The 23314-nt window shown below is 39.3% G+C and overlaps 1 protein-coding gene across 1 annotated transcript in view; it reads left to right on the top strand.

Moving 5' to 3' along the window:
- The first annotated feature begins 1031 nt into the window (after positions 1–1031).
- tex264a (testis expressed 264, ER-phagy receptor a) overlaps positions 1032–23314 on the top strand; it is a 72460-nt gene continuing 50177 nt past the window's right edge. The window contains exons 1-2 of the mRNA XM_068315193.1: positions 1032–1476; positions 12307–12528. Of these exons, the coding sequence (XP_068171294.1) occupies positions 1219–1476; positions 12307–12528 (480 nt within the window). The 5' untranslated portion in view covers positions 1032–1218. The remainder of the gene's footprint in view (positions 1477–12306; positions 12529–23314) is intronic.

The raw sequence follows: 23314 nt of genomic DNA, 5'->3' as shown, positions 1-23314 counted from the left end.
AAACATTGAAAATTACAACCAATTTGTGGGATGTAATAACAACAGTCTTTATTATGTAGTGTATTTATGTGCATGAGGACATTCGTGAACATTGAGACAGCTGACAGTTCGGGTCAGGCTAAAAGTTGACACAGTGACAGTCAATAATGTCACACCTTCACAGCTGAGTCAAAAGCAAACAGAGGCGGTCACACAGGCCTACAATGCAGTGTGGATCTGTTACTGATAATGATCCTCACGACTCACCTGAGGTCCCCCCAGGTACACAAACCACCTGCCTGTTCAACTGCTCCTGTGTGACCTTTAGGAACGTCACTGACTTAGTGACTGAGGGTTAATTCATTTTAGCAGGACTCATCAGGGTTTCCATTACTGGCTGACTACAAACTTTGGTGGATCAATAACATCCTTTAGGATATCATTGCTTTTCAGAGTGGGTTTCTTCCAAGGGTCAAGTTTCAGCATTTCCCTATAAAAACAAGCTTCAAATAATTTTCCCCACAAAAGCAACACATTAATAGATTATAAGACAATTTTAATGAAACACCTTTAACATTTTCTGGAATAAAACGACACAGCAAAAAAGGATGGTAGTTCGTTCTCTAGATTTTTTTGAATTTAAGTGTCCTTCCTCACCAACACTTTGGGAGGTATTGCTTCAGTAAAGTCTGGCACATCATTCACAGAACACGTCAATCAGAAAAACAATTTGTTCAGCTTAAAATGCAGGAATTCACCCCAGTTTATTGGAGAACACTGATCCCTCCGTTTAGACTCCTGGACGGAACGATGGTGATAAAAAAACGTTCACACAGGCACAAAAGAAGCACCATATGCTTAATATTTGAGATTCATCCAAAGCTTTATCAGCTTTATATATTAATAGTTTTACATTACAAGTAAATTAAATTATATTGACGGTATTTCTAGAGCATACAAGTAGGTTCTTAGAAAAAACACAGACTGATCCCCCCTCCTCTTCCGGTCACAATGGTACATCCAGGAAGTAGTTTCCACTGTTTGGGGAAATACCGTAAACCGTCAACTTAAACGAATGTTCCTCCTCTCGACTGGGGTTATTGCAGCAGTGACGAGGGCAATAAACCCCATTTTCGTGTCGGGCATTTAATTTTGTGGAATATAACTTCGGTGTGAGGTCATTTAGGGATAACGTTTTGGAAAATTGTATCGACAGTAATAATATCGAATTGGGAAACCATGACTGACTTTATTCTGCTGCTGCTGATAGTCGTTCTGATGACATGTCTTATTGTGACCATCGGGAGCTTCCTGGTGTACTCAGGACTTCTTGCAGAAATCACAATAAAGACTGGACCACCTCCTATAAGGAACGTTACAATTGCTTATAAATTCAAAGAGGGAGCATACAAGGACTGTGGTGCAGCCTTTACAGAGAGCTGCAGCATTGGGCCAAAGTTGAGGTCCATCGGTATTTTCTATGACGACCCCAAGCAGGTGAGACCCCAAACTTTGTCTGACTACACAGCACTAAGCCTGTATTTACACTTCACGTCTGGATTTAATCCAATGTTCTGTACTTTGTTTCTTGTTGCGATTCCACAATGTGCTTTTATTTGACCTGAACGCAGTCTTAAAGGTCACGCAGAATGACTCGTTTGTCATTTAAAGTTTCTGTTTATATAGTTTCAAAGTCAACTTTATTGTCAAATGTACCATATATGTACGACATACAGCACAGATGAAATTACTGTACAGTTCTAACAGACCCATAGGCAGTAAAAAACACAAAAGAACCTCATCACCTATCTAATGGGATGTGACTGTGAAACTTTTAAATGTTCCTGTTGTCCAATTGATATGAAACAAAAGATATCTCATACTGTTACACAAGAAAGGAAGCAAACTTTCAGCTGAAACCAGCAGAAGTGTAGCATTATTGGCCAAAATGATGATTGTTAGAGTATCTGTTGATTAGTTTTCTGTCTATCAAATTAGTGATTAATCAATCAATCAATCAATCATTCGTCTCTGAAAAAGTTTAATATTACAGAGTCTGCAATTTTTAAGTGGTATTAACTGTGGGTTTGTCAGAAAGCTTTAGACATATGTCATAGAGGTGTAACTAGATGTAATTCTTTGTAATTAGACATCTATGTTACAAGGGGTTAAATGTCAAAGCAGCCTTGTGTGGGAAAGGAACCTGAATCATCACACCAGTCAGCTGTTCAATGCCACGTTGCACCGTTGATATTTTCCCCCTCTCATCCTGTTTCCAGGGCGCTCCAGCATTTGGCTGCTGCTCAAAAATGGTGACCAGACACAACCTATTCCCTTATGTCTGGGAAAACTGCTGTGTTTCTAAAAATTGCAGCCAACTGTTTAGTCTGAATGTTTAGTCATTATACAGTTATAAAAATAAATAAATCTGTCTTTCTATTCCTGATTTTACCCCAAGCCTTTTTCTTTCATAAATGTGTCCTACCTTAGCTGTGGTCTGTGGTTGTTTCCTACTTTATTTTTACATTCCAACGTTCATCATGAGTTGTGGGCTTATGGTCAACAAGAGACGTCTGCACAACAGCTGCTTGTTAGATGACAATGTTTATTCAGTTCCCAGCTGACACAGGAGTTCAGCACACATACAATAACGTTCAATGCAGAACAAACCCAGATGCAGCTTAGTCCATTACTTGAGCCAAACCGACTTTGCAACATGGCTTGTGCTTCAACCAGGTTTGTTTGTTTGCTGACATTTGTTCAGGTGAGTTATCCATCTGAACAAGTGTACGACAAAACAAAAGGTTTTGTCCCTTCAGTCAAAAGTTAACAGTCGCCCAGTCTTATTGTTCAGATATGAACTATTTAAAGACTACATTTTAACCACAGCAGCACACTACTACTACTAGTACTACTACTACTGCTATTACTACTACTTCCACTACTACTACTACTACTACTACTACTAGTACTACTTGTATTACTACTACTACTATTACTATTAATAATAATAATGATACTGTCTACACGTACAATCATCCCATCAGGTTTCATAAAAATCAGTGAAAAAGCATTTCTGAAATTCTGCTAACAAAATTTCAGAAATACAGAATTTCAGAAATTCTGTTAGCGTAATTTTTTCAATGTCATTTTTTTAGATGAAAAAATATTGAAAACCACCTTCAGAGAGAGAGAGAGAGAGAAATATAGCATCTTTCAATAAAAATGGCAATAACAGTAATATCACCTTTAATAACACTAAAAGTAGCATAAACTAATTAATGATAGACGAACACATAAATAAATGTTTGATTGCAGTACAGGAAGACATTCAAAACAATTAGAATGATGATATAAAGGGAAGGTAAATAAGCTGTCAGTTTAGGACCGTTGTAATAGAGGTATATAGTCTAATGTCTCTCATTGCAAGGTGTAGGAGTCAGTTTTGTGCAGCTACTGAGCCATTCCAAACTTCTGTTGTCCCTGTGGAATAAGAATGTGACATACTGGCAGCACTCTGTCTTTCTGCTTACCTCTGCCAGTTTCTCCTGATGCAGTCCTTCCTTAAGTAAATGTGTTCAGTGGAAAGCTTGACTGTAAGTCTTACGGTGGAAAGTTGTGGCGAGAGGCTCATTGAGGAGCTTTTAAAACGTTTCTTCTGGTTAAAGAATTTGTGGAGACTCTGGATAATAAGTTGCCTCACAGTTACAAAGAGATTTGTACATGGACACAGTGAGCTCTCAGTGTTTGTTGACATAATTTAAAGATGATTGTACCTCTGATTTACTTGTTGAGATTTTTAACACAATAAAAAAATGGTGTTAAAAATTAATAACTAATAAATTGTTAACTGATCCAAAGTTTTTGTGGCTTTAAACTTTTAATATTTAATCAGAGCTACATATACCTAAAAAGGATTGGTTCAGTAATTGTCTTGGCAAAACATGTCTTCACACAGAAGTAAATTAAAGCACAAATATTGGGTAGCAATGGCTAATAGATTGGTAAACCTGGTACTTTATTGCTGAGGGTGCGAAACTCTTTGTTTTGTGACATGAGAATTTGTTGCCCTTCATAGTTTACGGAGGGCGAGAGAAAACCAAACATGAAAGGGATACCATTTGGTTGGGATTTCATTTAATAGTACTACTTTTTGTGTAGGTTAATCATAGAATTGTTTCTGCACCTAGCTTTGATTAAACCCAGCCTCTGGACTTATGGTGACCTCTTCAACCTGCATAAGCAACAGCTAGCTTTATTCTGTCGGGTGCCCTTCCCTTAATGTCATCACAGTGCATGCAATGATGGGACAAACCAAAACACAGAATGGAAAAACAAGCAAAATGCTCTTGTCAGCAATTAATTAACAATTAAGTACTTTAGTAATTAACCATCTGTATTTGAAATATCATGTGCAGATGTATTTGTGTTTATCCTCATTCATTCTAGCAGAGCAGCATTTTTAAACTATAGTGCTGCTTGAATACTTTCTACCCACCGGACTTTAAACTAGTTTCTGTCTTGACACTACGGCCACTAGATGGCAATGTTGGCATTGGATTTAAGTTTTGTGGTAGCGTTCTAACAGCACATTGATGCCTGTACTTAATTTATTATCATTGATTAATTTATTAACGCTTGTAATTCATTCGGTCAAAAATATATTTCATCATATTGCAATCATATTTCAAATGTAGAGAAGGAGTTATGCAGTAGTTAGGCTTTGTGGTACTACTTTATTGGTTTTTACACTCTCTCCGCTGTGAGAATAGCTGGCTTTCCACTAGTTGAATCATTTGCATTCATCCAAAATTTAATATAGTCTGTTTAAGGTCTAATGGATCACAGATTTTATTGATTGAAACGTGGTAATTGTTAATTAATATTGCTAAGGTCTGTAAACTCTGTAAAACTTCTTCAGCGAAGTTGTTTGGTGTTACAGTATTTTGCATTAATGTCATTACCCGAGTCAGGTCTGGAATTCATTGCCTCCCTGACAATTTATGATCATGTTTAATAATAATCTGTAGTTTCTTAATACCAATGTGCTCCTATTCAGCCTCACAAAAAAACAACAACAAAAAACTATTGCATATGATTTTATGTCATTCAAAACTAGCTCTGCAAATAAATCAGAATAATCCATAATTAATCGAGAGGGGACGCTTTTGGAGTAATTGAATCTGTTGCATGTTTGTCAGACAGCTCTTTGGACTGTTTGACTTTACTGGTCTGTACAGGTGTAGGTGGGTACTTAACATCCTTATCTTCCATCAGCTGAGACACTTGAGGCTACACCAAGTAATACGAAATGGAGCTGTTTCCTCTTCATGCCCCTTCCTTGAGTATACCCATTCATGCATGCATGTGTTTGCATGTATGCTTATAATTGCCATCACTTAATATCACATAGGCCTGTGGGATTGGACAGTTTAGCACTTTGGCTCACAGGGGTTAGAGTCAGCTGGTCAGTGACCCTCAACCATCACCAAAACAACTTAAGGCAGTTTCCTCAGGCTGAGCTGTAATGGGGCTTTGAAGCCAGTATTGAAGAAACCCCAGAGTGGATGAAGGACAAACAAAATCATTGAATCCCAGAGTTGCGCTTCATGTTTGGTTCGAGAAAAATGAGGAATAAAAAAAAACAAACCCTTAACTGTCTGCAAGGAATGAATAATGCAAAAAGTCATTAATGAGAGAGAGTAGCAGTGAATCCTCTGAAACCTGTCTGTTTTTCTGTTTCATATGATAGTAAGAAACTTAAAAATAAATGTAGTTTCCCTGTTCATATATTTACAGGTATGATCAAATTCCATTCATGCTTGGTTAAGTACATACCAGATGTTGCTTCCTGTGGCACTGATAAGGTATTCAAGATTCTCAACCAGAAACTATAGTTTGGTTCATTCTTCGATCTCATGAGGTCCCTCTTTGTTTTTGCTTTTTGAAGCGAGCACACTCATGACTTGCTGTGACAAGCAGGATAGAAGGAAATGTCATGTGTAGACACAGGAGAGTGGCAGTGAGAAATGGGATGAGGTGTGGGACTGCCTCGGAAGAGGTGTTTAAATTGTTAGGAGTCTGACTCACCTTGAGAGTCTTGCGGTGCTCCAATTCATCAATCGGAATTTCAGATCAGAGCGCAGAACATTGCCGCACTCAATTCAAAGTTATTAGCATTTTACTGGCGTTTTTTTGACGATAGACAGTAACATGAAAGAGGGACTTCTGCTTTTAAAGGTGGTTATAAATGAGAAATATATATACTGCTACTCTGAAGACTGGTCCCAGAGGTCTTGAAGTCAGTATTATGCGTAATTGTGGACATGCTGTCTCTCCTTTCAGGAAATCACCCTATTAATGTTTATAGACATCTCAGCAGCGAGTGAGATAATACAAAACCAGATGGCTGATGTCCTGGATCTTTTGAAGAAGGAGCTGCCATTTTATCCTCAAACATGTCTGTTGAGTGTTGTACGAGGCCATTTTAACAAGAAAGACGCAACACACCTTGATGTTTGACAGAAAGAATGACAGTGAAGATTTCCTTCAAATCCCCTGCAACAGCAATAATGTGTTGGGTTTCCTCTGTTATAATTCACAGATCATTGGTTTATACAAGTAAATATTTATCAGAACAACTGATAGGGAACAAGATATGAACATTCATTGAGACAGAAGCAAGCCTATTCAGAGTGGATCTGATTCATATCTCTTAGTAGATTACCTCCATGCCCTATGACATCTGGCTGGAGGCGTGCCACACGGTGTCCAGCTGGCCAAGGAGTGGTGAACCAGTTCAACAACTGTGGCAAAGGAAAAACCATGTCCTGCCTCCAGCAGGCTGCTTATCCTTGCCAGTAATTATACATGCCAGAACTCCCAGGATGCCATGTGTAATTACCAGCTAAGTCTGAGCGCAGCCTAAAGGCACTGATCTGCACTTGGTGAAAGAGAGAGAGGCAGGAAAAAAGATTTTCACTGGATCCTGATTTAAGGAGCCATTGGGGTCCACGCCTCGTCGCTGCAGCAGATATATAAATCTGATGTGGGTGCTTGGGGGCCCCAGTCTGAAAGATGGCATGTTAATGTTTTTGCTTTGAAAGTGTCTTAATTTTATTTACACAGTTCATTAAGAGGGACGGAATGCTCAGTTGACTTGTTATTACATGCCAGTGTATTGGTTGGTTTTTCCTTAATGCTAAGTTGTATAAAGACCCTCAAGTGTTTCATTGCTAAATGTTGTTTTATCTGTGTCTGCTTGAATGACCATCGTAACTTCACTGTTAATTCAGCTGCAAAGTACCCGTCACAGCATACCTGTGGTCTCTGCACTGTGAAGCCTTATTAGTTACAATTTCCTTCTTGGTGACTTATCTCTGCTACCATGTCTGCCTGTAGGGGTGTCAATGGCATCCAATCAGCTGAGACGGCGCTGACACCAGGATGTAAACCTCTGTTGTTGAGGGATTGCTTATCTTGTAGTCGTCTGTTCTCCTTACTCTCCATGTGTCAAATCAACTTCTTTGGCTGTTCATAGAAAAACCCTGAACACCATCTGTCTCTGTGTTCCAGATTTAGAATGAAAATAATACCGTGGGCCACTGAACAGAAAGCGAAAGCTCTCAGGCAAAGGCGATGATGTGTATCTTTTGCTTGATACATTTATCCAATGCAATTGGGCTGTTGACATGCGCCTCACAGACTTGATGTGCTCTTTATGAAAGTTGTATTTGCTGCTTGTCATGCTTCTATGGAGATGTTGATGTGAAGAAGGTCCATATGAACTCCCAACTCTGCAGAAGTATTGACTATGCAGTAAAGAACTTTGCACAGCCACAGTCTCTTCCAATTCAGAGTCATGCTGAAGCAGAATGTCTTGATCCAAAGTATTTTTTCAAATATTTAATTTAAATTTTGCTTTTTAGTCGTTAGCCTTTAAAAATTAAACCAGAAAAGAAATCTTTTGTCTTATAGAAGTGATTTTGTTGCATCTTTGCATGGTTAATATGCTGTTTAGAAAAAGAGAACAGATGAGATATGTTTTCTATGTTAATCACACTTACTCTACTCATTTAGCTTTGCGTTTTGTTGATTGGTCACCTGGCAGTTTTGCTTTAATTGAATGCAGTAATGGGTCTCAGTCAAGCAGTATGCTCATTATGTCTCAGTAAGTAGGAGTGTTGGCTGCTTGCCTCGCTCGTTCTTATCCTATCTAACCTACTCTCACTTCAGAAATGACCCGCTGTAATCAAAGCCGGAGTTTCAAACAGTGCTTCCCAGATAGGTGACAGCCAAGATGGAAGGAATGCATAGCTAAGAAGAGGAAAGATGAAGAGTGTAAATCCTCATTACGCGTCTGCTAATAAAGAATTATCTTTGTCAGTCATACCTTTTTATTGTCGTAGAACCCTCATCCATCAAAAGAGACTCTTGTAGCCTCAAGCAAAGAATTGCTTGTGAAATTACTTTCTTTCCAAACAGGTCCGTGGAGACCTGGCTTAGAGGAATAGATACAGCACCATTATTTGTGTGAGCGTGTGTGTGTGTGTGTGTGTGTGTGTGTGCGTGTGTGTGTGGGGGGGCAACTTAGATTCCCATGGGCCATGAGCTCTTCCAAAGTTACTTGTACATATCTTTTTCCATTTTAATGAACCTGCTCTGCATAGGGAAATACAGAAAATGAATGTTTTCTGCACATGAAATCACCTGAGATATGAATTAAGATTAAATAATTGTTCCCATTAGTATTGTAACTTCAATGTGGTTTCTATATTCTTGGTACAGACATGTAATATGTCAGTGTTCCAGTTTGGGAAGGTAAACCTTCAGTCTTCTTATTGTCCGACTCTCTGCTTCTCCACCACTCCAATCGAAAGTCACAGTCAGTTCTCCTCAGCTACCTGTGAGAAATGGAATTGGACGCTGTCTTCCATAACACAGCTTTTGTAGCACCTGACCTTTGGAGCGCTGCAGCTGCAGCTCAAAATGGGAAGAATCTCAGAATTTTTACCATTTGCTCTGTTAGACTCAAACAAAATAACTTTGGTGGGGATGACAAGACAAGACAAGTCAAGTACATGAAGTGAGGTTCCTTTTTTTCCTAATTGCCTGTAGTCTATGAGGTGCATTGTTTTGAGGGACGCAGAGCTGAGATACAGTCAGGGCTGGTGTTTGTTCCTGCTTCTGTGTGGGATGTGAATGATAGCTAGAGCCCTGAATGATATCATTAGTGAACTACCGGTTTGGCTAACACACTGTAGTCTATCTGCACTGAGAGCATGAAAGACTTGGAGAATGTAAGATACTGAGGCAAGCTTGTGGGAGGACAGTTGTTATCCCATCTGTGTTTAAATGGTTATTGTTGTCTTATCACTGACCGCCAGTCTTGACAAGGAGTAGCTCTGCATAGCAGGCTTGTTGACAGCTCATATGTTTGATTTGTTGTCGGCAAGAGAGCGAAGCCAACACAAATTCAGATGTGAATGTATAAGATAAACTTAAATTGTTATAACAAAGCTTTGATGCAATTCTGTTAAGACCTCTAATGAGGTGATTACATTTATTAATGTGCAAATTTATGTTAGTGAGAAAACTCATAATAAGCATGAATTTCAGTGATTGAAAGCTAATTTATAATGTTATGCTCCAAAATGAGTAATTTAAAGCAAAATGTTAAAATGCTATTTTAACTGATAATATTTTTAAAAGAAAAAAAAAATTGTTTGGTATTCATTGTTTTTGGATTAATTTTTTTTTTTTTATGTGAATGTTGTGAAATGAATGCAGTCATCCTGGTTTAGCTTGTTGGCATACGATAATTTGCTTATCGGTGTTAAGCGCTGACAGGAATGTCACAAGTTTTATAGATGAGGAAAGCACAAGATGAAGATGAAAAGGATCATGAGATTACAATTCATTCCCATGAGTCTTTACAATTATGTTTGGCAATCCATCCTCTATGTACACGAGCTGAAGGAAAAAAATCAGGTGATGAATTACAGTGGTTATATTCAAATAGATTTCATGCTGTTCATAATATCATGTCCACCATCGTACCTTAAAATATCCATCACCAGGACTTAAATACGTTTGCCTTTCATATTACTTTGATGATTTACTCCGGTGCTGCTTACACAGCCATCATGAGTTTACACTTGCAATGACTCACTGCATCATTGTAAACACATCTATTCTTTCTCCTGCCGTCTAGATTGAAAAATTCCCTGTCAGAGCTGTTGATCTGTGTTTTCTGACTCACTTTTGTTCATGGTGGTAAAGGTCTGTCAGGTGACACTAAAGATTATCTGCTCATGCTCAACAGGTGCTGTCAGTCATTATTATCTGGCTGCCTACATGGCACAGACATTAAGAGGTCATGAGGTCAGAGGTGGAGTATCCAATAGATTTATCGTAGTCAGAGTCTAACTGGGGTTGAGTTGTGCTGTTGACACTCTATGAACAAAGTGGAATAGTGAACAGTGTGGAGTAGCAGCACAAAGCAGTCAAAAAGACTTTAGAATGTGAGAAGTAAGATGGAAATGAGGAGAGGGTTGCGGCGTTTGGATGTGATAATTATGCCTAGATGCCAGGGACATTAAGATGAGTGTTGCTTGCTCCCATCTGTGCACCCTCAATGCCAGCCCTTCACAGGCCGCCGCTGTCATGGAGCGGAGACCGGCAGCAAACCTTAAAGGAACATACCCATTGTTGTGTGTTTTTGCCTCATTTAATGCAAATCACACACACTGTATCATTTTTTAAAATGCTGCTGTCTAGACCTCTGTTTGCCATAAGTTCAAATCGTTTTCATTCTGGAGATTGTTATGGTTTTCTTTCAGAGATGATTTCAGGACTCTCAGAGGGCTGACAATCTAATTGTTCTACGTAAAATCTACTCACAGTATCATGCAGGAAGGCACCATTATGATTCATTCTACTTATATCTGAATCAATGGTTGGAGTCTATTCAGCTCATGCCTGCAGCAAATGAGGAAACATGTAATTAGAAAGCTAAGCTACTCTAGCAAGCTTTAGAAAATGGTGAACCAGTGTATGTTAAATATAATGATGTGCCTTTTTACTAAGTTGGCAAAAAGATGCGAAAAGCCGATATGGCTCACGAAGAGCAACTCTCACTCAGTATGAGAATGTGACTGCTGACAGATGTGAGTGGGAGACTCTGTCACATCATCTTCTGACTGACAATTTGCTCAGTGATTGTGAAGCTGTCTCTTATCTACATGCAGACTTGCGGGCGCATTAAGGAACATGGTTGCAGAGCCCTTGAACGGAAGGAAACCAAACTTACATGTCATCTTGTATCTACTCTGCTCAAGAGTCATCAAGTAGAACAGACGGTGCCTTCTAGATTGTGGGGTGCGGTTCCAAGACTAAACCTACTAATGCTATATTATTTCCTTATAGCTCAAAAGCTTTATTAATCCTTATATATTTTGCAATTATTTATGGGTAATAAAGAGTTTTTTTTAAAAATTTGGGACAGCGTATTACTTGATAGCCACAAATACTTTTGATGTAAAGTACAACAAATTGCATGAAACCTATGAATTTTCACATGTTTAAGAGTGTTTGCAAAAACACAGTGTAGAAAAAAAAAGACCACTTCTTGTGCCCTTGTCTAACATGCCTTAAATCACACACACATTTCGTACTGCCATATACAGTATGTGGTCTGGTTAGAGGTTAGAAGTTTAGCAGAGCTGGCAGCACTCTGTCCAGCGACATTTGGCAGACTGTATGAACCTGCAGTGTCTCCACAAATTTCAATCAAACATCTATTTATACTGCTGTGTGTGTACTTACATGCTGACAGAGCATTAAGTGGAGCAGTCACTTATTGTTGGTCATGATAAACGGGTCTCCTTAAAGCCCAATACACACGCCCACACACACGCCCACACACAAAGGGTTAACTGTTCAGAATTTTTCATTATTTAAGTTGGTAGTTTAAGTTTGAAAATTGGCACCAAAACATTTTTTATTATAGGTTGCTGTTAATTAAGAATTTGGACTTGCTTCATTGTGTGGCTATGCTGCTTATACTGCAAACCAATCAAGTCTCCTAAAACCATTGAAGACAGGCAAATATAAACAGGCACTTTTACGGTGTAGAAAAAAGTGTGTGTATAGTCAGTATTTTTTTTTTGCCTGAATGAGTGTCATTCCCTCAAAGCCTTGTTTTAGTTTCTAATTACTACATCTGTTTGAAAACTGTGACTGAACAGTGATTTTTAATCTGATTTTAAGTGGGGTCTGATCTGTATAAATGTATGAAGTACAACTTCTCTGCTCTTTGTCCCTCAGAGACCATCAGATAAATGCCGATACGCAGTGGGCAACATCCTGTGTGAGGGTGAAGAGAAGCCAGATGAAGAGCTTCAGACGCTGTATGAGAAGTTTGGTTTCAAGCTGTTTTCTCTGCCAGAAGTGAGCCATGCTGTAACCACCACCTTCCCCTCCACCACCTTCCTGTCGAACCTGCTGGGACCTTACAGAGTGTACCCGCAACTAGGATCGTACATTGAGGTACAGGCAATATGACAATACGATGACATAATGTGACATGCCTCATGACTGCTGGAGTCTGTATGAGGCTTTTCAGCCTCATAGTGTCAGAAGGTAGCTCTTCTCTTATTGAAAAGTGTTTCCAATGTCTAGAGAATGTCTCCAGTTTTCAGCAGAACATTTCTTTCCATGGTGGTTACCTATTTCATACCCCTCAACTACATGAAAAAATAAGACAGCAGCTTCCTTCTCTTTCTTATGTCATTTTATTGCAGTGCATGACATGCCTCTTATGATCACATCTGTCCTCTTTTCTTCCTTCCCGTCAAAAGACCTGTGTTGCTTAAATTATTCCATGCACAGATGAGTTCCTGAAAGTAGATTAAGAATTGATGAAAAAGTAGAAAATGAAGGTACATCTGAGTCCCTTAGTCCTTATGCTGAGCTCCATGTCCTCAGGACAGGCCCCAAAAAGCTATTGACATTTGTTGATGACATTTACCCACATGGATTCGTTTAGGGGCATCCCAAGTCATGAATAATACTCAGTGTGTGTCTGTGGGTAAGTACATGCTCGCATGTACCTCCATCTGTTCATTCAGATGTCTCTGTCATCATAGGAGGAAAAAGTTCCCAGTCAAAAAATTGTAAAGTTAATTTTTATTTTTATAATATCTTCTTACTTTCTCACTCTGTGGGTGCAGCAGACTTACATAAGCATGATAATGGGAGGCACACAACTGTTTAATGGTAAGAGTAGTTACATCTGGGTGCCAGAGGGTTTTTAATGTTCCTTTTGTGAACATTTTTGCATATTGTCGTTAAACTGGAATTCTAGAAATGCCTGCACAATCTGAATGTATCATCAGCATGTGACGTTGACATTTTGCCATTAGAGACTTGTTCACTGCGTCGAGTCCTCCATCTGTTGTATTGTGACGAGCAAGGACGGGGACAAGGATCTCGCCAAAGGCGATGTTCATTGGTTGCGTTCAGCTGTGCCAATGTATCAAAGACATGCTAAAGATAGCGGGCAGACCACATCTGAAAGTTGTGTTATTGACTTTCCTCCTGGCCTTGTCCCAGAGTTTTCTTTACTAGGTGGCATCAGTGGCATTGAAGTTTATAATGTGTTCATGTCCTCAAAATGTATGCAATATATCATGTGAGATTCAACACTGTCTTTTTTCTCCCAAATTGGACTTACTAATTCTAAATATACCACAGTATTTGCGATTATAGTCTGCTTTGCTTTTCCTCTGACACCCACAAACATTTGTCTGGGGACATTATAATAGATGGCGGATATCCCCTTGCAGTCAGGTAGGTCAACCAGTAAGAACAACAGAAAGAAAATGATCCCTCACTGGCTTCCTACTCACAAAACAACAACAATTATTTTTGGTGTTACTTGGGTGAGCTGGAAACGCTACAAGAAAAAAAACATCTTTGAATGAATGGAATAAGAATAAGTTCTATTGTCAAGCACATTTAATCCAAGTACAGTCTTAAACAATTTTACACAGTAAATGTGTTGAAATTTGTTCTCTGCATGTGATTCATCCTGAGCAGTAATGGGCACCCTTAGGGTGCCTGGGGAGCAAGATGGGGGTTAAATATCTTGTTCAAGAGTACATGGAAATATCGACGGGGGGAACTGGGGCTCGAACCAGCAACCTACTTATAAGTAGTCATCCCTATTTCCACCACTTTCACAACAGTGTGTTATGTTTACCAGGATATAGTCAAACTGGCAATAGAATTTCAGATTGCATCAGGGATATCACTCTCGATCTATAATTCTTATATTTAAAGAAGAACACTCGTTATCTTAGCATCATTTACCATTGCTCTCATCTGTTTAGCAGTTTGGTCTCTGCGGCACAATACGTATTATAACACCCCACATGAAACGGCAAGACAAAGCCTAACATGTGCATTGACACAGAATAAAGCGTCTGAAGGCATAGGAATAGCAACCCTCTATGTTATAATTTGGTAATACGCACTTTCAGGCACTCGTGCTGTTACATAATCGTGATCTGTCAGTGTGCATCCTTTCTGAGCATACAGCTGTGGTTGTCAAAAGCACCAGTTTTACTCACTCTTATCTGCCACAAGGAAGATGTGCTTGTCACAGCCCATTAGCTGAACTATGACAGGTCATTAGAGTGGTGTTCTTGTGCAGTATATGGGCTAATAACCCACTAACATCCAGTCTGAGTTGTGCAGTGGCAAGTGCACTATGCATATACGCTACAGCGAGGCTAATGAATAATGGAGCCTGGTTTACAGAGGCATGGTGTGAGGCAACTATGTGCTAGAAATCTCCCTTATATACTGCATGTATGATTTATTAAGGAGATTTGTAGTATTAAGTTGTGAACTACTTGTGGGGAGCAAGGTGGCGTAGTTGGTAGCACTGGTGCCTCAGAGCAAGAAGGTCTTTTGTTCGATTCCGCCAAGGACTTTTCTCTGTGGAGTTTGAATGTTCTCCGTGTCTGTGTGGTTTCTGTCAGGGTTCTCTGGCGTCCTTCCACGTCCAAAAACACATAACGTAGGTGAATTGATCGTAGGTGTGAATGTGTGGGTGAATGGGCTGTTTGTCTTTATACCGTATGTGACCCTGCGGTAATCTGGCGACTTGTCCAGGGTGTATCCCACCTCTCACCCAATGTTTGGGATAGGCTCCAGCATAAACCTGTGACCGGATTCGGATAAGGAGCTGCAGGTGGGACAGCTACTTGTCTTCAAGAAAATGAATGAAAGAATGAAAGCAACACAAAACATTGATAGGTTAATTGATAAGCTTTGTGCTCATTTCACAATTATGTGCGTGTCACGTATGTCAGGGTATGGACCCAAATGCAGGACACCAAAGGCAAAACTGTCATCCATGATTTATTAAGAAACTCAAAAATTCTCCAGACAAACTCAAAATCAGGAAAGACTACCAGAACCAAACATGAGCAATGCACCAGCACCTAGCTCTCATTGAGCGAGGCTTAAAAAGCCTCAGGGTCATTAGACCAAAACAAGTTCAGGTGTGACGATCAGTAACAGGTGCGGAGCCGTGGCTCCACCCACAAGCTTGGCCTCTCCCTGCCACACACCAGCACTGACACACCCAACTGTGACAGTGCGGCTAAGTTTATAGACAAAAGTCCGAAATTGTTATTTAAAAGAAAACTGGGTGATCCACATCATCCACTCTAATCTATGTTGAAATGCAATGTTAAGCTGGGAATTGCAACCCGACGGAATCATCGAAATAGTTGGGTGATAATTCTTTGTGGGTTAGTCACTATGAGTAGAGATAAGTGTATTGATTACCACAGCTTTGACTGTTGAAATCCACAGTTGAATTAAGTACATCAGTGCTGACCAGTGCAACCAGTGATGCTGGGAGGCTGGTAGGCTAAGTGTCTGGCTCTGTGCCCAGCGTTCAGCATGATAGCATGTTCTCAGACTCTCTACACTAGATTAGGTGTATAAATGCACATTTTTGCTTGATCGCCTTCTCTCCAGTCCAACAGTGCCATCTCCACACCAGCTTACCTCACCTTATCTCCTCCATGCACGCGTGTACACCCATGCACAAACTCTAATTGAGGATGTAGTTGTAGCTGATCTAAACTGATGTATGTGTAGGTGTATGTGATAGGTGTCTGTAGTACTTAATTCTGATTTTACTGTGCTATTAGTGTATCAATGAATTACAGTGTAAGTTCAGCACCTTAAATGTTGATGATTCAGTTGGAGAGTTGTGTCAACGTGAAGTGCATTGGTGTGTGTGGTTAGAATGGGATTGTTTCATTCTTCACTTGAAAAAAATGTGGTGAAAGCTTCAAAATTCTGCAGGTAGAAGTAGCTGTCACACTTTAATAAAGGATTTAAAGAAAACCTGCTCGATCTTTGTCCAAGCATTTTTTTAGAATCTAAATAAAGAAACCAAACAATCATTGGGATGTTACTGTGGTGATAGTACTGCAAATCTCCCAATCATCCACGTGAGGACAAGCAAAATGAGAAACTGCTATCTTCCATTCATTTAGTGATCAATATATCTGAATCTAGCATAAAGTATTATGAAAGCAATAGTAAATTGTCATTTTCTCTAGTATTCTCACAATGGTATATTCACAGCTCCATAACAAAGCCTAACAATTACTGAATGTTAGTGAATATTCAAGAATACTTTCTAGTGATGTCATTTATGGTGTTTTCTTGTATAATTACATACAGCTTTAAAGCGGTGATGTATTGTAATTGTCAGTGTTCGTGTGTTTGTTCGTCCGTCTGTTCGTATGTCCAACAAATATCTAAGTAACTGTTGCAGATAGAAAGATGAAACAAAAAGCACATTACTCGGGCGGCAAAGGGGATGAAAATGAGATGATGACCTTGACCTTGAGAAATCTAGGTCAAGGGATGTTGCAGTTTGTGACTGCATTGGTTCTTATTTGGATTTGTTCTTTCTATCGATCATCTTAATATCTCAGATTGTTGTATAGGAAGTTAATATACTTATCCTATACTAACCATTATTAATAGTTGTGCCTTTTGGTACTTTTTATGTTGTTTTAAGGGAGTCATCTTGTCCACAGTATACACGGTAAATAATACATTCTGACATTACCAAACATAAGCAAATCAAACATTTTATCTACATTAACTTTTTGATGTATTGACTTTTTTACTGATTTTGTTTTTTGTGATTTCCAGGGAATCTCTAAGGGGTGGTGCTTTTGTCTAAATCAGTGGTTCTTAACCTTGTTGGAGGTGCCGAACCCTGCTGGTTTCATATGCTCACTCACCAAACCCTTCTTTAGTTAAATTTTTTTTTTTTATATGTTTTACTGGTGTATTTAATGAATTGTGCATTAATGTCACCGTTTTCAAAGAACAAAACCAAGACAGTGTATGAACTCACATGAAATGACCTAGCTGCAAATCAGTGTGACTTCTGCTGTTATTGGGAGACCAGTTCAGATATGCGTGGCTTCACCTTGGCAAGTGTTACTCTCATGTCATTGTCACAGCAAAGTCTTTTTCTGTTGTTTTCCATGCAGCTTAAGGTAGTGTTCCTTTATTTTTGTCAGTGCGAGACTAGAGTTGCTCAACTTCACATTGCAAATCATGCAGAACGCTGACTCCCATCACGTTCGGTTAGACAGTACATGTAAATTCATGTTGCACATATTCGTCCGCTTAACAATTAAAATATTAAGAATGCAATCTGATGACATACCATCAGGCAGGCATAAATCGACTACTGAGTGCGCAAAATCCCCTGTAGCACAGGTAGGCTAATCGATGTATCGTGATCACCTGCAGCCAGTGACGGCTAAGGGGGGCGTGTCATCACGAATTGACACGTGTCAAACATACACAGTGATTCGTGTATGTTTGGCAAGTCGGGTGTTTTGTCTTGACCCCCGTCTTCGCCGAACCCCTGAGAACCCCTGGAGTTCGATCGAACCCAGGTTAAGAACCACTGCCATAGGTACATAGATCCATTTTTGGTAGTTTTCAATAATTTCTCAATAGTATATTGGGAAAAAAGTATCCACTACTCTTGTCTCACTAAAGGAATAGAGAATGAGTTTGTCATCTTCAGATTACTCTTGTTTAAGTTTATGTATGAGGTCTTAAGATGTTTTATTAAGAGTAAGAAAAACCCATCCATCCATCCATTCATCCATCCATCCATCCATTTTCCTGCACTACTTTATCCGCCGTTGCAGGTCACGGGGAGCTGGAGCCTATCCCAGCTGCCTTAGGGTGTGAGGTGGGGGAAATTACGCCAGTGCACTGCGGAGCCACACAGAGACACAGACAAACACGCACATACACACTCACACCTATGGGCAAATTTGGAATGGCCAATTAACCTGAAGTGCATGTTTTTGGAGGTAAGAGGAATCCGGAGAAACCGGAGAGAACCCACACAGACATGGGGAGAACATGCAAACTCCAGACAGAGCAGGACTAGAACCTGGAACCGCCTTGCTGTGCGGCGACAGCGCTACTGACTGCGCCACTGTGCTGCCCCAGAAAAACCAAACATTTATTAATGGTGAACCGGTAACATTTGACTGACTGCTTTCTATGAGGACTTCAGCTCCCATCTCCAGAGGAATTTCAAGCAATGTTGAGCAGCTGGTAGGATAAAATAGTCTTCTTGTTAGAACACATAATAAAAATTTCATCATTTGTCATGAAAATCAGTGAAAATTTATGGACTACTAAACTATAATACTCTTATGCAATCGTCTGTTCATGGATTATGGATTATTCACCAGATGCTCTTCTCTACCTTCTTTGATGTTATTATTTGTTGAATAAAATATAAACATTTTGTTTTTCTTGTCCACTGCATCTATTTTTCATGCAATGGACTGATTAGGGTTAGCCAGTGGAGCTGTGCTGATTTCAGGTGGGCATCATTTCTACACTCTTTTCTGAGGGATTCTGAACGGTGGAGTTGGGTTTTTTTTGTAATTCTGCCAGTCTGTCATACTTTTGAGAGAACTTTAATAGTGCAGTTTGTCATCCTTTATATGTTGTAATGGTAGGCTGCTCATAAACCATATGCTTCCCATCAGTCAAACAGCAACAGGATCATCCTGTAAAACAACCATTCTCCCACCACCCATTATAGAGGACTTCTCTGTTCAGTGTCTCTGTCTCAACAGAACACACATCCATAGAAACACACAGACAGACGATTTTTCAGTAATCATCCTTAATTGTGTTGCACGGATAAAAAACTATTATTTTCCTCTCGAAGTGAAGTCTAGAAATCCTCCCACTCACTGTCTCGCATCCCATCACTTCTACCTGGTATTACAGCTCTTTTTTGTTCTGTGGCTGACAGGGCTGACAACCATTTTTAGGAATGATTTGTTGTCCTGAACTACCAGGCCATTAGACAGTATAACTCCTTTAAAATCTGCAATTTTTGGTGTCCAGATTATCTATTTAGATGTATTTTAAGATTGTTTTATTACTTTTCATTCTGTGGTTCCAATTGGTCTCATTGAATGAAGTCCACAATAATGCAGTACGCTAATCGCCAGTCCTTATTATTTTGGATTGATGCTTGTTGATTCATACATTAGAGAGGGGGCCTAATGAGATAAAGGAGTAAGGTTGTGAATTTGATTGCAGTTACACAAGTACAGAAGTGATTACATTTATTTGAATAAAAGTCAGTGGAGGAATTACCCCCATTCATTTGCATAAAAACATCTGTAGAAATGAGCTGGAACGGAAACGTAAATGTTCCATATTGTGTTTCTCGGACTCTGCCTGACTGATGTCTCGTGGTTGTTTGTTTTGCTAAAAGCAGAGAATTAAACGAGCCTCAAATGCCATCGACTGTTTATCTCTAGAGGCACTAAATTTTGCGATGAGCATTTATTGATTCGACTAAAAGTGGCAAAACCAAACACCCCTGCACTGCTGTGAGGACATTTTAGTTTCAAACTAAATGATAAGGGAAAGCCTTAAAATTCAGCAGCAATAAGGTTAGGAATAAAACCTCTGGTACTGCAATCTAAAAACATCCCTATATAGATCTACCACATTACCCAATTCACTGAACTGGGACATACAGACGCAGCTGCAGGTCCATCCAGACAATTGGCTATTAGTAAAGCTTTCAAGCCAGAGTCTAAATATATACTTCAATATAAATGCAATTGTTCTGCATCATAAGGAGAAAATTCTCCTTTTTCTTGCATTGTATTATTAAAGAGTAATTTAACTTGTGCAATAAATGTTCTACAAAATGAACAGACAAAGACAATGAAGCCATTAATTGCATTAATTTAGATCACATTTAACTTCAACTAAAGGTTCATGAGCGAGACAGCCCTTTTCAACCTACAGTAATTTGCATGCAATGGTTTCTCTTAGGAATTAAATTTTTTTTCCCCCACCTGCACCCAGAGGTGACGGCAGACAAATCTGCCTGTGCTTTGTAACGTCTGCACACCGTTACCTGAGCTCACTGGTGGCATATCTGTGGGATCAAAAGAGAGCTATTCAGCATTTGGTGTCTTTTATCTGCAAACTGAGAGAAAAAGCCTCCATGTACCTCACCTAGGAAACACTAAAAAATCCCTTATTTATATTTACAAATAAAAAGATTACTTTAATTTTCTCGTTCATCTCCTGCTTCTTCTTTTGTTGTCCGTTGACACCACAGGGAGCCACATGCAGCATTGCTGGTGCACACAGTCAGCACTGTTTTGCCTGCATTAGCCATGATGAGGTTTTACATGAGTCTACATGGCTCCTGCATGCTCTTTTTGTTAAGCAATGAAACCCTGAAACCAGCCCAGAGGAGAATTGAGGCAGGGGTAGGGGAAGGCGTGGAAGGATTCTACATCTTTAATGCTTTCTGGGCTTCGGGCACAGTCTCCCTGAACTGCTAGCTTTTCAGCGATTTTTTTTTTTTTTTTTTTTTGCGTGGGATGGTACAGAATGGCATGTAACTGTGATGCCATCAAAGCACTGAACAGCAAAGTGAAAATCAATAAGTGGCGTGTGAGTTTGTGAACAGGCATGTATCTTTGTGACTGATTGCTTGAGAGCTTGGTAAAATTTTGAATCAGGAGGCTCACGCCTGTCTGCCCTTTGTCTGCTTTAAAATGCAGCTTGCGGTGAGAGCAAGATGAGTCTCCTTCATTATTAATGCTGTCATTCCACAGCATTTTCCTCGCTTACGTTTTTATTGGTTAACACGTCTTGTTTCTTGAGGGCTCTCAATAGTAATAACATCATAACAACAGGAAGCAGTAAACCTGAGTGGAGGCAGCCTGTGACCTGCCATTCTTCATATCATGTGTTTACTATTAATATGCCTAGAAATTCATTCATTCTGTGGTTTGACAGCCTGTGGAGGAAACACTGTGCAGTAGATGTAGAATGCTATATTTAGTCACCAATCACACCGGTGAGTTTCATCACTTGGTTTCTTTTTCCTGCAAAGAGTGGGCTATGATCTGTTGAAGCTATGTGTGTATTCTGGGCTATTGCAAAAATTATTGCCTGCTTTCCTGTTCCTGCGCCAATATTCAGTTATCATAAGCACATCATGAGGTTATGAATAAACCTCAGCTGCTGCTCAATCTACCTCATCATAAAAAACGCTTAAAATATATTTGTGCATGATTTAGGATCATTAGCCTACATATCATTTCTCATGTATATGTAGATGGCATAATTTAGACTTTTGCAACCATGGAAGGTAATAATGTAAAGTATATTTATCTCCCTACACCATACTTCATATCAAGTTATTAGTACCTATACTTTCCATTTCATGCTCTTTCTCTCTGTCTCTCTCTCTCTCTGTCTCTCTCTCATATATATGTGTGTGTGTGTGTGTGTGTGTGTGTGTGTGTGTGTGTGTGTGTGTGTGTGTGTGTGTGTGTGTGTGTGTGTGTGTGTGTGTGTGTGTGTGTGTGTGTATATGTGTCTGTGTGTGTGTGTATATATGTATTTATATATGTAAGTAGAATAAGACAAAATGAAAAATAAACCTTTGCATGAAGATAAATAACATAACTTAGTTATTGCTCCCTGAGTAGATTGTAATTCCCTATCTACCTATATTAAATGGATTAAAGAAGTCAGTATGTGTTGACAAAACCAACATGCAGATTACAAGTGTGCAGTGTTAAGCCCTGAGTTGTAGACACTGCTTATGTATTTACTCTTTGCACAGACATGTACAGTGTGCTCTTTTGTGTATGGGTGAATTTTCATCAGTGTAGTGGAAAGTACTGGATGGCATTGTGCCAAAAGAACAGCTTCGTCTTTCTGTACACAACCCACCATCCACAATGTAGTGACATGGTGTATAGGGTAAATATACAGGATATAAGCCAAGTTTAATCACTTAAAATAAGCCATGCCTCTGAACCGATTGAGTAACATCAAGTGAATAATATGATGACTTCTACCACAAAGTGGTGAGATTCATCCCATCCTTGCGTGGAATTACCGGTACTGAGCCATTTGCTCATGCTAGTAATGTATTACCAATTAAATCTGTTTATCAGTGAAGTGTTGTAATCACATATTTTTAAGCATTCAACAACTTCTCCCAGCCTGTTTCTTCCACGTCCCACTTTGTTTTAAAAGTTTTACTGAATTTAGAATCGGCGTTTGGTAACAACAATCCATGAATTTGAGCCTTTTCAAACAAGTATTTACAAATACTCGAAATACTATTACTTTTAGCTACTATTTGTCAGTTGTAAGAAGAACTGCACTAATAATGTTCATGTGTTTAACAAATTTGTTGTAATTAAATGTCTCGATGGACACAGTGGAAATAAATGCAGAAGTGGAGGTTAAAGCCTTCAAATATTTTACAAGTGTGGCCTAGTAATTTTATCAAGAAACTGAGATGCTGAGAGACATTGTTGTATCATAAAAGGTCAAAGTTTTTGACTGTATTTCGAGGAGCCTTCAGGTTTGGAAAGCCTTGCAGGTCCACTGTGACATAATCTGTCTGTAAACAGTCCTACATAGGATTCATGAGTCATGAGTAGTTTTCGACCATCAGAGGCTATTAGGTAGTAGGTTAAAGGTGAAACAGGATGTAATCTTTGCTCCATCGGTTCCATCCGGTTACTCAAGACCACAAAGACACACCCTTTTAATGTAAAATGTAACGCTTAGAGCAAAGGGGGAGAAATACCGTAGCAACCACTAATTCACAAGAAGCGTAAACTGTAAATCGCAGGTCAAGTGACATCTCTGAAAAAAGGGTACAGTATTTTCAAAC

This window comes from Antennarius striatus, chromosome 5, assembly GCF_040054535.1.
Source record: "Antennarius striatus isolate MH-2024 chromosome 5, ASM4005453v1, whole genome shotgun sequence".
In the NCBI taxonomy this organism is placed as follows: domain Eukaryota; kingdom Metazoa; phylum Chordata; class Actinopteri; order Lophiiformes; family Antennariidae; genus Antennarius; species Antennarius striatus.
The sequence above is the reverse complement of the archived record's forward strand: the minus strand, read 5'-3'. Positions and strand labels throughout refer to the sequence as shown.